Below are 16,486 nucleotides of genomic sequence, written 5' to 3' on the forward strand. Positions count from 1 at the left end.
TGAATGGACTGGCATTGCTGCATGCACCATACGTGTCGCAGATGTCACATGACCAAGTGAAGGAATCTTCACATTGACACTCGGTTCCTCCGGCAGAGTTTAGGGGGCAGGCTGAAAAAGATATTTGCGCCACAGTATTTATTGGTGACCCATTTCAAAACAAATTTAGAATGACTCCTGAAGTTTGTTGAGGAGCCCAACCACCCGAAAGAAAGCCTCACCTGTGGACAAGGTCCAGCTTGACAGTGTTAAATCATCAGTTATCTCTAAAGCCGATGAGACGTTAGCCACGGCGTCCCTCAACCGATTAATGATCTCTGATGGCTCCATGTTGGTTGGTGTGTCCACCGTGAGGACAATGTCCAGTGATATTGTTTCACTCGTGGCTGGAACAGACATCCAATTATTATACGTCCAGTTACGATAAGACATCAGATTATTTCAGTGCATGCTTAATTAACCACATTAGGTGCCTCCTAATGCCTATAAAACCTGTCTCACCAATTCTTTTCTCCCTGACATGTTTCTGGGATTGATGTCTGTAATTTCCATCCTGGAAAACATGAAAACACAGTTGACTCACATAAAGCGTGAATTAGTCGCCATATAGATGTTGAAAAAGAATGCCATTCATCCAGGTCATTTAAATTTTCACGGCACTGCTCGATCGCATCTGAACTGTTTAAAAAAAAAACACTCCTCATAAAATACTGTAATCTGACTTCCAATAATACAGGCACAGCAATTACCGTTCCAACGCATTCATGGCTACTGCCTTGCTATTCACCGAAGTTAAAAAAAAAATAATAATAATAATAATAATTCAGGGGTTCTCTCTGTCACTTGGAAACCCTCATTCTATCAATGTAGCCTTTTATCATTGATGAATCATTTCTAAATGGCTCTATTGCTGTAAATTCTTACTTGTGTAAACAATTCCGGAGGTTGAGCGTCACCCTTAGTCTCCCAATAGATGTTTGCAGCCAGAAGGAGGAGAATGATGAATCTGGCTGCCTTTGGTAGGATCATCTCAGCTGTCGACAAAATTTCAAATCAAGATCGTGGTTTGGCTGTATTCGTCAATCAACTTCGCGTGTGGATTCAAATTTGCTCCCATTTTTGCACCTGCAAACCTTTAGTAAATTTCGCCCACACAATCAATCAGTCAGTCAATCAAACTTTAATTTATTCACACTTTTCATACATAAAAATGCAACTCAAAGTGCTGTGTAATGCTTTAAAACATTTAGAGTTTACATTAAAATATCCACATGCACACCCATGGACAATTCAGGATCTACACTCTAAGGTTCCTCTAATATGCGTGGATTTTTTCTTTTTTTTTTTTTTACTGCGGGGGAAGAAACCTGAGTCATCAGACAAAGCCCACGCAGCATCGGGGCAACATGCAAATGCCACAGGAGAAGCGCAGACAAGCTCATTTCACGACACTACTCTCTGAGAATTTGCTTGTTAATTTGTAATCTTAGCATGAGATTCGCAGAGATAACATTTCGTTACTTTGTTCACGCTTCTTGAGTGGCAGTGTATTTTCAAATCTTTTCACTTGAATAAATGAGGTGATATTATATCATGTCTCAATACTCGATACACACAAAAATTAAGTCAAGGCCGTCAGTGTATTTGTTTACATCTTGTACCGTTTAGTGTCTTTTTTTTTCAAGCATTGTTCTTCATAATAGAACTTTAAATAACTAAAATATGCTGTTTCTTTTCTACAGGTCTCAAGAATAACGTACGATTTACAACAAAAGAGGAAAAAAAGTCTTAATTTACCTTGTGTCTTCTTTTCATTGATAAATCCCACCTAATTAACCAAAAACAAGAGGAACGGCTGTGTGTGTGTATGCGTGCATTTGTGTGTGTGTGTGTTCGTGTGTGTGAGGTGGCCATCAATCCACTTTGTTTCCTGGAATGAGAGTTTAAGTCACACACCAGTCTGACGGGTTCAGTGGCTTCACAGAGATAGAACAATTAGAATCATTACGAGTTCGTGTCATAATCATTTGAATTCAACTCAGGGGCTTTCTAGTTTATTGATGGTGTAAACTCACACAGGCTACAAAGTCGCAAAGATAACTCCTAGTTCCAATGCCTCATTAAGAATTTCCGAATAGCCTCATTATGAATAATTATAGTTGTGACGCAGAGAGTGAGAGAGAATATACATCTTCAGAAATGTCCTCATTTTATTTGTTACCCAACCGTTTTTTTTTCCAGTTACTTAGACAACTATTTTCCTTGACTTGTGAAACGAAAACGAGCCGTTCGCCAATTTGTTGTGTGTACCTGTATGTCGTACGCCAATGAGACATTTTTGTGTGGCTCTGCGGTCAATACGCTCTTCTGAGTGAACCCATAGCTGCAGCTTTTTCTGCCAGTTGCACGTCAAGTCCGTACGGATGAGAATTCGCATCGCTATACTTTTCAGTCACTTGTTTTGTTTCGAGACTTTACTTTGCAGGTGACCGACCCTGATACTAAACGGTACATACGTCCCTGCTGGTTCACAGCGCTCCTTACAGATCACAGATATTTGTTACAAATTTACTGAAGTGTGAGGCGGTGTTTGGATCATTAAATTGTGTTCATATTCCGCTGTATTAGTTCTGTTGAACACCCCTCCCCCCCCAAAAAAAAAATACAATGATGCCCCTAGTTGAAGATGTAAGATGCCTGGATGAGGAAGTGATTATCTGTTCAAGCTAGCGCATGTGCAAGTGTGTGTATGTTCATGTTTTCATAACAAAGCCAGCCGAGGGAAAAACTGCACACCACACACACACACGATTCACACTTTTAATTGGAAGTTGGGTTTTTTTTTTCACACCAAACAGGAGACATGAGTATATTGGCATTCACGACAATTGAATTTGATGTTTAGTGAAAAATGACAATTGAGATTGCTTTGATTTAAAGCACAATAATAAATCATGCTGATAAACAGAACAAACCCGGAGAAATCGCAAAAACACGCTTCACTGCATGCGGTTTAATGCCATAAAGCCAATGCGGTGTTTAAATTTAGCTCAAGTAATTAATTTGGGGTGGTTTTTTTTTTTTTTTTTTTGCCTTTGCTGAATCACATCCAGGTGAGCCGCCATAGATCAGCCCTCCCTGACTTTGTTTTTAAATACTTCCAGGGAACTAATTGTTACTTGGGGTAGTACATCATTCCAAGATTTCCATTAAGGGGGGCACATTCACATCTATTCAGGATGTAAATCAACGTAGCTATTTAAGAATAGTCCCGAGCCATGGAACTATCTGGTTCCAAATTCATAACAACACCCCCCATGTTTTTATCAGCCTCTCTCCACCAAGCAAGTTGTCTACTGAGAAACAAACAAAAACATAAATGTCCCGCCATCTTTGAATTTTTTTCCCATCTCGGGTTCAGTGGAGGTCAACTCACCACAAAACCTACATGCTATGCAGACGTGCCATGCCTTTTTCCAACATCTATTATGCTGATTTATAACTCCAATCTTTGTCAAAATGTACCAAGCGAGTGAAGGGCATGTGCCTTTTGATTGCTTTTGTTTTTTTTATTTTTTGAAGCGCGTTCCTATAGCTGCTTGCTGTCTGCCGCCAATTCCTCTGGTGTCTCTCCAAGTCAAACCTGTTACACCGCGTCTTCCTTGTGTCTGTTTGCTGTTGTCATCGCCACTACCCGCCCCTTTTAGTGACTTCTTAACCTACCCTATATTTTACCTGCGCGTCACCCATGTAATTAAGAGTGATTCTTCGAGTCTTTTTTTGCAGCTTAGCCGTCATCGTCATGTTGGCAGTGTGTTTGCAACCATGGCCGAGTCCATCGTACATTTTGGACTTTCCCCAGTTTTTACCTTAGGCATCATTTTAGTTTAAACATAGTTCAGTATTTAAGGGGAGTTGACCAAGACATTTTTATTGAAACTATTGAACCAGAAGTAGGGGACAAATGCTGGACATCCTTGTCATGCATGATGCAGGTCAGTGGGAAATGCTAAGTGTGTTCGTTCATGTCATTTGTGTATGCTAGTAATGCTTGTGTATGCATTTGCAAGTATGCTAGATGCTGCTGCCCTCTGTTGGCAACCCAACAGCCTACGTTTTTCGCGACAACATGCAAATACGTGTACTGTAATAATAATAATAATACATTTTATTTATAAGCGCCTTTCAAGACACCCAAGGACACTTTACAATAACAAAACGGTATGCACGAAAAGCTGTTTGAGACTGAGAATGTCGTGCAACGTCTATTTTTATTTAGAGTGCGGAGGTAAAACGGAATTGGTTGCAGGGCCACACAAAATGCAACACTCGAAATACAGTGCACACAAAAATAACAGTGATGAGTTGAAAAGACAAAACTTGACAGAAGAGTCCACCGCAATTCCACTATTTTCTGGGGGGGAGTTGACATCACATCCAACGTGTTCGTCACATAAAAAAAAGTTGCAATTAGTGTCTGTTTTTACTCACAATTTAGAAATTGATCACCCGAGTACTTAGGGAATTAATAATTATTATTGAAAAGCAAATGTGAATCAGCAAATCATTCTTCTTTGTTTACAGTTCAAAACTAGGTTTGTAATCTATTACAAAATATAATTCATTAAATAAACTGAGAGGGAACGTAATTGCACCGCTTTCAGTGCCAACTGTAGAATTGAGCCACAGCACACTCCCTCCGGCTCCTTTTCGGGATTTGTAGTTTGTATTCTCAAGCACTCCGTCGAATGTTGGAGAACTTTTCAAAGACAAAACTACAATTCCCGGCGAGCTCCTCGAAAGTGCTACTTGTCAATATGGCTGTTGTCAGACAGACAAAGCGGAGAGGCAAATAATTTCGCCTCTGATTAGAAATCCTTGGAAAAAAGAGGCGAACGGGGCACTGACATCAAGCTGCGTTAATACTGGGCCTCAGTTTCAATCCCGGTGGGCTTTTGGTCGTTTGTTCAAGTTAGATGGTGAAGTGGACATATTAAACCGAGGTAGGAGTTGTAGTTTGGCGCACAATACACTGAAAAGGTTGTTATATTAATATCAAACCATCGCAGCTGCGGCCGCCCGCGCGTCTAATGTCATCTAGCTAGTCATCTCGTCGGCAGTGCTAGCATCTCATGCTAACTAGCACACACCGTATAGTTGTTTCCGAAACCGTCAATATGCAGTTTTTACTTGTTTATGGTGACCGTGGGCCGATGCGGTTATCAAAATTGTGGTTGGAATTGTTTCGTTTAGTGTTGGGTGGTTAAACGCTGCCTTATTCAACGTTATATCAGGTAGTATCCGTCTACCACGGCAACATTTGCTAACATTAGCTGTTTAGGCAAAGGGCGTGAAAACTGGCATGCATCACCCCTTGCTCTGCTTTTGCCCTTAATTATTAAAATCCAAGACAAATTTGCGGTCATAACTCTACGACATTACAACTAAAACCCGTGCTGGTTCTTAAGTGTGTGTTTGTGTCTTTACATAAATCAACAGATGGCGAACAAGCTGCAAAAGAAAGTCAGAAGTTGGAATGATTGTCATTCTCTTGAGAATTGTATTTTGAAAGAAAAAAAGCAATGCTTTTCCAAGTCACAAACAACGAGAGCCAATGGCAAGAAACTGGAGGTACACGATGGCTGCATGAATGTAGAACTGCAGGTGTCACCTAATTAAATCTACCTCTCAGAACACGGGCAGGCATTTAACAGTACAGCTCTCGCAGGACATGACAGTGATTTATTAAGGAGTACAACTGAGATTAGCCCTCAGTGGCCCGGTTGGGCCTGGGTCTGGCGGTAGGTAACCGAAACAGCAGCGCATTGGCTCCGGGCCACCTTGTCAACCTTACTTTCATCGCCTCTGAACAATGAGATCCCTCTGAAGCTCTCTGCAGTCTTTGTCTTGTTCTACTCATTTAGTTTGATTGTGATTGGTTCATTCTGACAGAACCAGCCTTTTGTGGCTGTGTACAGAATAATTCTGCACACTTTCAACAACCACATTCGCAGTTATTTACTTTTTTTTCCGACAGTGCTGTTTTTAAACACTGTAACACAAAAACCTGTCTTTTGAACGGGGGTGTGTAGACTTTTTCTAACCACTTGTTGCGCGGCCTAACTTTGTGTTTTGTGTGCAGGATAGTTATTGGTGTTGCCTTGCATGTTTTCAATGAAATTATTGAAATGAGTTGCAGTCTGTGAATAGTTAACTGTAAATGCTTGAACAGGATGGCTAATGATCACTGCTTGTCTGTTTCGAGAGTAAGAAAGTGTCTGCAGGAAATCCAATCGGTTATCCGGTGTTGATGTGTATGTTTAATGCTTCCATTTAGATTTCGCTGATATCATAGCAGTGTGCCAGCTTTCGTCTTTAACTTTGGTTGATAATCATTGACAGGTTTACTGCATTTTGTGAAATCATAACGGTAATGTCGCAAATGTGTGTTCAATGTTCAGCTATAATATCATAAAACCAATTTATTGGATTAGAGGCCGAGGAAGTGACTCTACAATACCGATGCTAATTGTCGTTCGCCGTTTGAGAGGGTCTTGTGCTGACAAGTTGGTAATCACAATTCCCGCATTCCGTAAAAGTCAACTCTTTCCACCCTCTGTCCAGCACAATGTAAAGTTTCCTATTGCGTTTCCTCTAAAATTTCTGAGCGGATGAATAATTGTTATCGAGCCAACCTAAACCTGACCACGTTCTCATCCCCGTCGTTCGAGGTGATGCTGGCACAAAATGTACTGCGGTCTTATTCTAGACGCATTGATTTTTGGCGTAGCAAATTGCTTATAAAAAGCATTGCGTGTGGGTGGTGCGCATATACGGGAGCCGTTAAAGAATGTTAAGATCGAATCAGCTGTCAAGGTGACTCTGGCACTCCGTGTGTGTTGCTTGCTGGGTCCCAAAAATAGCAGATTTTTTTTTTTTTTTTAATAAATGCCTCGCCCCTCCCTTCCTTTTTCTTTTCACACATCTATCTCTCACTCTTCATTTTCTTATCTGCTGCTGCTTTATTTTCATCTCGGCAGTTTTTGTTCTCTCACTTTCCCAACAGTTTTCTCTCGACTTTCCTTTCCGTCTCGCCACGCCGCTTCCTCTCCCTGCCTTACCCTTCTCATTTTCTCTGCCCATCTGCAGCAGTGTTCCTTTTCAGCCTTTCCTTCGTAATCCTCTCATTTCCCTCTTGACAAGCCCTTCATGCCGTCTATTTCGGTCTTCTTGCCATTCTTTGCCTCAGATATCCCTTTGTATGTCCCTTGACTTCCCCCGTCGTCCTCCGTCTCATCGCCGTTCTGATTTGTCTCCAGTTCAGCATCAGGATGTCTGACTTCAGCGAGGAGCCTCGCTTCACTATCGAGCAGATAGATCTGCTGCAGCGACTGCGTCGCTCCGGCATGTCCAAGCGGGAGATCCTCCACGCGCTCGAAACTCTGGACCGGCTGGACCGGGAGCACGGCGACAAGTTCGGTCGCCGCACCTCATCCTCCTCCTCTTCCTCTTCCACCTACACGGTAGGCGGGACAAACAGCTGCACCAACAACTCTGCCTCCAACAACACTGCCTCCGCAACCACCACCTCTGCCGTGACGTGCAACGGCGCCATCAACAATGGCGACGACGGCGAGCACTCCGCAACCACTGCCTCCTCGACCACCTCCAAGATATCAACGGCCACGCAGACGCAGTTTGGCAGCAACGGGGGGCTCTCGCCCTCGCTTAGTAACAACTACGACACCTCGCCGCCTCCGGCGCCCCCGCCGCCCTCCTCCGCCATCCTGCCCTCGCCCGTCTCACTGGTGGCGCTGTCCCAGAATGGGCGCGACAGTCTCGCCGCCACGCCCAACGGAAAGCTGTCTCCTCCTCGCTATCCCGTGAACAGCGCGGCGGCGGCTAGAACCTTTGGCTTCGAGGCTATCGAAGAGGACCTCGACGTTGACGATAAAGTGGAGGAGATGATGAGGTCAGTCGTATTCAGACTTGAGACTTTCTCATTTGTAATCAAAATAATGCGTTACATTTTCCTGAAAACCAGTCGTCTTGCAGCGCTACAAATTCCGCGATTCTTCAAAAGAGCGTGGATTAGAAACTAAATTATTTTGAATGTACCCGCAGTCGGAATAATTTGTTCCCAAGACAAACACAGGATTTGTGTTTGGGGAGCAGAAAAGCTTTTCTGTTCCACCTCGGGCAATTTTATTGGATTGAATTTGCCAAATGTCAAATCACATTAGGGCTCAAAGTCACATGCTCAAAATAGCAGCCGCGGTAGTTACTTGGAGCCATTAGAATCCATTAGTATTCTCCCGTTAGCCACCTTTTGCCTCGCCCTCGAAGCACTTTGGCGCATCAGCCCCGTCCCACTACTCTAAACCTCTGATGTTGTCCTATTGCCCCATATGAGCAGTCTGGACGTTTTCTCAGCGCATTAACCGCTCCCCCGACGTCTTCTATGTGCGCCATGGAAAGCCTGAGGAAGTTAAGTGGCGTTCGAGCTCCATTCCACGTGCAAGGGTCTTCCAGCGTTTTGTTCCACGGGGCTGCGGGGGAGGGGGAGGGGGGTGAAGCTCTTCAATGATCCCACGTTGCCCTTGTGAATTTTTTATTTTTATTTATTTTTTTGAGTCAATCACATCACCTCCGTCTTTCCACGCTTCCTTCATCTTGTGCAGATGCTTGTGCTACATCGATTCACTGGTGTGAATATAAGTAGCTCTTTTTTTTTCTTCTTGTTTACAAATCTAATTTTAGCTGTGCTGCAAGACCACAGCGTGAAGCATATTGAAACTGGAGGTCTAGAGCCCAGACGTTTCTTTTTTTTTTTTTTTTTAGAAGAATATTGTGCAAAAATACTATTTAAAAAAAGTGCTTTGGGCTTCGGTGTGCCTTTCATGTTGATGGTGCCTAAAGTGTAAATGCCGCCATTATTTGTGGTGTCTTTCTATGCCGTCTATGGTATTGTAAGGAGTGATAGAGCTTCAGTGCTGGTGTATGACCCATAATAAAAACACGCACTGATGCTGATAATGCAGCCCAGAATTGGACTGAGCCTGTGTTTCATGTTTTTTTTTTTTTTTCCAAGAAGAATGTGTAGCCTTGTGAATGTGTACATTCTGGCATCTTTCAACTGTTTGTTTTCTTTCGATTGAGTGCCAGGTTTCCTTTAGACTCTTAAGCGGCGCAGCTTTACGGTAGTACGGAAATGAACAGGCCAATTAAATGCGAGTTAGGCCAATCCCGCATGATGGAGAAAAGCTCAGGAAATTACTGGTAAGAGAAGACAACATTTGGAACGGCTTGGCCAATCGGCCCTCGCTTAGGGATACGCCTTAAAGTCTCCACGAAAGGGGGGGGGGGGGGGGAGTGTGCTGATGTAGTTTGCTTTCCTTAAAGATATGATATGTCTTGAGTGACCTTGTGAAGAATGCGGTTTGCATGTATATAAACAAACTGGAAGAACCTGAGCCAGAATATCCCGTGGTAGGCGAAAAACTGGTGCATGGAGCACATCATGCCATGGTTTGCTTGTACCTACGCCGCCTCTCCTGCATACCTCAACTGAACACTATAAACTGCAATTGGATCTTTTTTTTTTTTTTTTTTACAATGCATTGCTGCTGTTGGTTAAAGAAAATCTAACCGGCCGAATGGTGCTGACTGTTTTCTAAACGATGTATTTGTGCAGTTATTAATGCTGTTTATGTTTCTGCAGGAGGGATAGCAGCATGGTGAAAGAGGAGATTAAAGCGTTCCTCGGGAACCGTCGGATCTCTCAAGCGGTGGTGGCACAAGTCACCGGTAAGTAGCGATCACACATACAAAGCCCATTTTGAACAGACGACGCCATTGTTACTCCTTGATGTTCTCTCCAGACACGCGTACGTGAAAATGCAGCAGGCCGGAATATATTGTATATGGTGCAACAAAATGGCTGATAAACAGAAGGGACTCTCCCTCCCAAAATGGCTATTGACAATTCCTCTGCTCTGCAATACTGGATTTAGAAATACACGATGCCATCCCAGTTAAAAGTCATTTTATTTTTATTTTATTTTTTAACTGCCAACTTGGCTGTTGAACAAAAATTCAAAATCAGTGCATTTAGGTGTGTGTCTCTTAGGAGTAAAAGGGTGTGACAAAACCAACCAACACTCGCTCCTTGAACCACTTTGAAGTGCAGACGGGTTCTTTCAAATCACGTAACGGCACACTAATGATGCACGGAGCTCATTTACATGGATCGCTGCATTCTTCTCTCATCTGCCTTTTTTGTCGCTGAAGTTATTTCAGAGCATTTTCTCCGCTAACTGTGCCAGGGCTTGATGTAAAACATTGACTCATTTGATGTCTGGCTGCCTTCCAGGCATCAGCCAGAGCAGAATCTCCCATTGGCTGCTGCAGCATGGCTCCGACCTGAGTGAGCAGAAGAAGAGGGCCTTCTACCGCTGGTACACGCTGGAGAAAACCACTCCAGGTACAGCTCTACGTTTGACTCTTCTTAAGCAAATCCTGGCAATCTGGTGAATTTCTAGCTTTCACGTGAAGCGCAAGACTTATCAGGGGGAAAAAAAGAAAAGCAATGAGATACTCCAAAGTATTCAAGAAATTGAGATGCACTCGGACAGCAGATGCATCCACATTTGTGACATTATTGTGAAGGGATGACAAAATGCGAGGAGGGCCCACATGCATGCGGCAATGGCCGGCTGTACATCAGTCCACACCCAACCGCGCCCGGCTCACGTTGTCGTCACAAGTCAACTGCCCGCATTGTAATCTGAAAATATTGTCGCATGGGATGGGACAATGCAGTCAATGCTAAAAGTGTGTTCCGCGCACCCTTTTTAGGACACTCTTGAATGTGGATGCTTTAAAGGAGCCGCATGCTGACTTTGCATCTCCGCTGTAAATGTGCTGTCTCGACGTATAGACGGGCGGCAGACATCCCACGCCTTGTCCTCTGCGGCATGTTCCTTTTTGGTGGAGGTCTGCCAAACGCCATCAGCGCTGCAAACTGCTCTTTCCTTGTGATATTTATGGTCACAGTGAGAGCCCGGTTGAGCGCCGCGCACATTTCCATCACTGCTGCAGAGGGAAAAGGAGGCCCTAAAATGGGCATGACTAAAATGGCGCTGGAAGTTTGATTGTCATGCAAATATCATTTCAGTTCATCATTCATGTTAAAAATAGTCATTTTCAGTTTCGTGTGCCTGGTGGCGAGGACGAGACCCAATTTTTGCAGACAAAGTCCAAATGTTCCTTACAAAATATTCACCCGATAGAAGATGATAGGGCTCGTCTATGTGCTAACTTAAACATTGATCAATAATTCTACATACAGTACCCAGTTTATGCAGACGGGAACGAGACCAGCATCAATCTTTCTCCCCACCCAGGTGCCACGCTGAACATGCGGCCGGCTCCGTTGGCTTTGGAGGAGATGGAGTGGAGGCAAACCCCTCCTCCGCTGGCCACCGCCCCGGGTACTTTCCGACTTCGGCGGGGAAGCCGCTTCACCTGGAGGAAGGAGTGTCTGGCTGTGATGGAGAGGTGAGAAGACGAGAGTTGCGACTTTTAACTCATTCTGGACCAAGTCTGAAAAGACATTTAAAAACATCTTTGGGAGTGAAGGAGTTAAGAGCAGAGGCTGTATGGCACTGTCCCACTGATCTCCCCCCGACCCCCAAACAACAGCGGCTTGGTCGTAGAAAGTGCAAAACGGTCTACCTGGCTGCCTTGGTGTAACATAATTCATTTGTCCTGGTTCCTGTGTGATTGACAGTTACTTCAACGACAACCAGTACCCCGATGAGGCCAAAAGGGAGGAAATCGCCAACGCCTGCAATGCTGTTATTCAGAAACCAGGTAAAACCAAAGCCTCGGGTAAATGTCGCCTGTGCATCACATTGATGGTACGGTTTGATTTGGTTGCACAATGAAACAAAAATTCTAAAATTAAAAAAAAAAAAAAAAACAATCGGTGAGCGAGTAGAATCCAGCCAAGCTAAGAGAGCTAACAATGCTATCTCCTTTAAAACGATGATGAAAGCAAAGGCGAGGTAGACGAGATACGTGGGTGGAATGACACCGCGGTCGTCTTTTTCCAGGGAAGAAGCTGTCTGATTTGGAGAGGGTCACTTCCCTCAAAGTTTACAACTGGTTTGCCAACCGCCGCAAGGAGATCAAGAGACGAGCTAACATTGGTAATGTATCAACAAAGTTGGTTTCAAGCGCTCCGTATGTTTGTTGTTCGTAACTCCTCTGACCTTTGTTGAGCCGAAGAGTGGCTTGCGACGCACATTGCCGCCGGTTCTGCCAAAATGGGCTGGGCAGGTTGTTTCATGACTCTCTCAACTTTGAGCTGTATCAACACAAATGTCTCTTTTATCCATGTGGCTTTTTTATTTTTTTTGTGACGGGAATAGGAAGGCAGCTGTGGTGTTGTTGGTTGTTTTAAACGCACACTTTATGAATAGTTTTCAGTCTTCATTGAAGGTGCGCCTCATAATCCAGTGCGCCTTTTAGTGCGGAAAATACGATCAGTGTCACACTGTGTTCCTTTTCCTCCAAGAAGCCACAATCCTGGAGAGTCACGGGATAGACGTGCAGAGTCCAGGAGGACACTCCAACAGTGACGACATTGATGGGAATGATTTCACAGACCAGGTAACCGCCAACAAGCGCGGGAATCAATACGCCTCACAATTGAGGACATATTCTTGATATTAGTCATCGAATCGCTCGTCTTTTCACTTTTATGTCTGGCCAACCGGATGATAAAGTAGCATTCGTTCCTGATTCTTAACTGCTCCGCGGCCACAAATTTGGGGCGGAAATGATAGCTCAGTCTTTCCTCTCTGCAGGCGTGTGATTTGCCATATTTTGACAAGAGACCTCTCAGCCGACCATTTGGCCTTTACCGCTTGGAGCCCAGTTCCCCGATACAGGTAAGTCTTCACTTTTAGTCATCTTAGTCGTGACCAGGTTCCCTCAGTTCGGGCCATATTATTTGTGAGGTCCCCACGCCGCATACAGCAGCACCTTGCTCATCTTTCGCAGTGGGATCCACTCTTGTGTCTGGGAGTATTAAAATAAACAATCTGTTTTATGACTATCGGCCAAACAGTCGCGCTGTTAAAAACAAACAAAAAAAAGCATTTTACATCAAGCCACAACCTGATTAGACGTGATTGTCACTTCCTGGGTGATGAAATGTAAATAATGGAGCTGCTGTGTAGTCAAAGCCGTTGCGCATCAGGTTCCAAGAGAACCCCCCCCCCCCCCCACCCCCCAAATTGCACTTGACCCCTCAGCAAACGCTCTCGAAATTGCATGTTCACAAAGCTCCTCGGATACCCCCCTCCCCCTCCCCCACCGCCCCCCTCACGCTCCCTCCTTATCTCAGGATGACGGCGCCGCTCACAGCGAGCACCAGGATCCCATCTCCCTGGCTGTGGAGATGGCCGCCGTGAATCACACCATCCTGGCCCTGTCGAGAAGTGGAGGGGTCCCCGGCGACATCAAGACGGAGGTCCTGGAAGACGACTGAAGGGCCAAAGGGGGGGGGGGGGTAAGCGGCAAGAGGCCAAAGGGAAAGGGTCCTCCCTTTCAAGCGCGGCAACTTTGGGAGGACCATTGTGTGTTTGAACCCCAAGAAGTATCTCCAAATTCAGTTCTGTGTTGCAAGTTACCCGTGTCCGGTTCTCGCAATGCACTTTGCAGGAACTATTGGGTCCAAGCGCACCGTGTTGAGTCCCAGAGTTCATAACGCCGGGTCCTTCCTCATTTTCTTCTGAGACTTTATTCCCTCCCTTCCCAGAGCGAGCCATCATGACTGATCGTCTCGACTTTCTGATGTATTAACTAATCGTACAACTCAAGACAAAGGATACAGCCTACCATCCCTAAAAACGATCTATGGCATAAAAAAAAGATGAACTCGAAGTGATGGCTTTTTTTCCCCCGCCCCTCCACAACCAAAACCTCTGTTCCCCCCTGACCCCCCCCCCATTCCCCGCTTACCTCTGCAGCCTGGACGTCTGAGCCAATCCTCACTCGGTCTCACTCAACCTCAGAGACAAACTCCACAAATGTGTACTGTACATAAGATATATGGTTCTTCTAGTTCTCAGTCACCCGAACGTAACGGCGCGCTACCTACCTACTCTGGCGACTCACCCTTGCTATTGCGCAATTAACGGCAGGAGAAGCCTCTGGACCATGTCTTTTGGGGGGGGGGGGGGGGGCAACGAACGGAAAGTCCGACGCTCGGACTCTTCTTAGCCTCCCGACGGAATCATTCGGGTTTTCTGTTGTCGAATGCAAACCTGGAGATGAATAACCTCACGTCGACTCTCGCCACAGCATGCCAAGTATGTGATGATGATGATGATGGTTTCAGTGTAGAAAAGAACGAGTCGACATTCAACAGCAGAAAGTCTTCACGCCGATAGCGACGCTTAGCTCGTGGATGACTTAAGTGCTTGAGTGTATGAAGAATCAATTTATGGGTTCATGTGATAATCAAAACAAAGTTAAGCTAGCCACGAGTAGGAATCTGCGTTTTTTGTTTTGAACGCCATCCATGCCAAAGGAAAAAAATGCCGGCTCAAAGTCGGCCCCTCGGCCTCGCGGACCGGTCTCGCCGCGGTCTTCGCCACTTCTTGGAAAAGATTTGGCAAAAGTGATGTAGTTTTTCCTCTTGGGCCAGTTTGACCCTGACGAGGGCGCAAGCCGTAACGCTCGCATACAGAGGCGGGAAGTATAATCGTGGCCGATCCGCCTCTATAATGGCCAAAAGAATGTCACCGGAGCAGATTTGTATCGTGATCACGTGCACCCAAACTTAAGCGCTTTGCCAAGCATTAAACCGTTTGAAAATCTTGACCGATTTCAAAACTGGAGAAAAGGAGAAAAAAAATCCAATAGTTTTCGACACTTTGGAAAAAAGCCATTTTCACCCCCCCCCCCCCCAAATCAATTTAAAAAAGTGAAATGTATTTGCTTTTAATGCTCTTTGAGCCACTGTCGAAGGTGAACCATTACCACAATGAACCCCCCCCCAGAAAAAAAAAATAGTATGTATGCGACTAGCCTCCGAGAAACAAATAATTGACGAATGGCTTTTATTTCCGGCTTTCCAAAGTGTAACCCGAATCTTTTGAAGAGGCCCTTATGTGATGATTTTGGAAAAGAATATGTCATGTGTATCAAAGCTCTCCTGCAACGTAACATTTTCATGCATTTCAAAAAGGATTTAAAAAAAGGATTTTAGGTTATAAAATAAAGTATTTATACTCATTTTTAAGGCTAATAATGTACAAAGTGTTTTGAAAAGAAACATGCCTATTGTTAAATGAATCAAGCTTTTTTTTTTTTAATGTTCACCAGATTTTTTTTTTATTTTTTAAAACATGTATTTTGTCATTCATTTTTCGACTGAACGGCAGTCTTCCTGTTTGTGTTGGAGGTATTTTTGTGAAAAGACAAATGACGATGCACCTTACAAAGCCGAACACGACTTGGACCCGATGCCATTTTGTCCCAGACTCCTTGCAAATGGGAGCGCTTTGGTGTTTCCTATTTTGGCGCAGAAAAAGAAAATCAATTAGATGTAGTGAGGTCCAGAATGGACTCCCCCCCCCCCCCCATTTTGCCTTGATAGACCACAATGGATTTGAAAAATAAAATAAAAGATGCGATTGAAGTCTAGACTTAAAGACCCTGTAAAGTGAATCTGATGTTCTGAAAACGAGCACTAGTGGAGAACTATATCGTACTGAATTTTAGTTGGTACAAAATTTTGGAAAACGTGTGTGAGGATCTTGCCGCACATCACGAATAGTGTGGAAAAGTTCACTTTGTCTTTGCCGCGCACACAAGAGTGCACTTGGAGATTCTCACTTGAAGCTGCTTTCAAAAGAATTGTCCGTATTGTTTCAGAGATGAAACCGCAGTCCAAATTTCTTATCGGGCAATGTTGAAGCTCGGCAGAGGCCGTTACGCCTTTGGGTGCTCCTGTAGTGAATGGGATATTTTTAAATATCCAGTAAGGTGACTCCGTTGAAACGGGAGGCCGCAAGCCCGACACCGGTCCAAAGCTTCCCCTCCCCAGCGGTAACACGTGCTCCAGTTGCAGTCCAGGGATGTCCCTGTGGTGGTACGTCAGGGTTTCCATGTTATGAGTCCCTCCTCCGTGTCCCCCCTGCACGTAAAACACCTCATCCGAATATAGCTCAGAAAAAGAGGACTGAATACTGTTGTGTCGATTTCAAAAGCTATCTTATGTTCAATTTGAAATTTAGTGCCTTTTTTGGACAGTAGACTGTTCTGTAATTAAGATGTAGTATATATATGCATTTTTGTACAGTTTCTTTGTTCATTTTTTTTTAAACTTGTGTTTATTTTAGTATGATATGTATATATATATATATAAAAATAATGTACACGAGAATAAAGCTATATCACTGAAAAGTAC

At 44.3% G+C, this 16,486-nt stretch overlaps 1 protein-coding gene and 1 long non-coding RNA gene across 6 annotated transcripts; one reads left to right on the forward strand and one right to left on the reverse strand.

Moving 5' to 3' along the window:
- Positions 1-227: 227 nt before the first annotated feature.
- Positions 228-1,948, reverse strand: LOC127591846 (uncharacterized). Its single transcript, XR_007960005.1, has 4 exons — positions 1,798-1,948; positions 925-1,034; positions 502-553; positions 228-386 (listed from the first exon to the last, which is right to left on the reverse strand). It is a non-coding gene; the product is annotated as an uncharacterized LOC127591846 (long non-coding RNA).
- Positions 1,949-4,752: 2,804 nt separating this feature from the next.
- On the forward strand, positions 4,753-16,485 carry hmbox1b (homeobox containing 1 b). Of its 5 annotated transcripts, none has more exons than XM_052053060.1 (11): positions 4,753-5,003; positions 5,500-5,631; positions 7,320-7,972; positions 9,722-9,807; positions 10,373-10,483; positions 11,406-11,559; positions 11,792-11,874; positions 12,117-12,212; positions 12,581-12,675; positions 12,873-12,956; positions 14,214-16,485. In XM_052053060.1, exons 2-11 carry the CDS (start codon positions 5,500-5,502, stop codon positions 14,460-14,462), a joined length of 1,743 nt encoding a protein of 580 aa, XP_051909020.1. In that variant the 5' UTR covers positions 4,753-5,003; the 3' UTR covers positions 14,463-16,485. The 5 variants fall into 5 exon arrangements, with proteins under 5 accessions (XP_051909020.1, XP_051909021.1, XP_051909022.1 ...); XM_052053061.1 differs by having other exon boundaries at positions 4,754-5,003; positions 12,584-12,675; XM_052053062.1 differs by having other exon boundaries at positions 4,760-5,003; positions 13,415-14,367.
- Position 16,486: the final 1 nt, after the last annotated feature.

The sequence above is a fragment of the Hippocampus zosterae genome, chromosome 19 (genome assembly GCF_025434085.1).
Source record: "Hippocampus zosterae strain Florida chromosome 19, ASM2543408v3, whole genome shotgun sequence".
In the NCBI taxonomy this organism is placed as follows: Eukaryota; Metazoa; Chordata; class Actinopteri; order Syngnathiformes; family Syngnathidae; genus Hippocampus; species Hippocampus zosterae.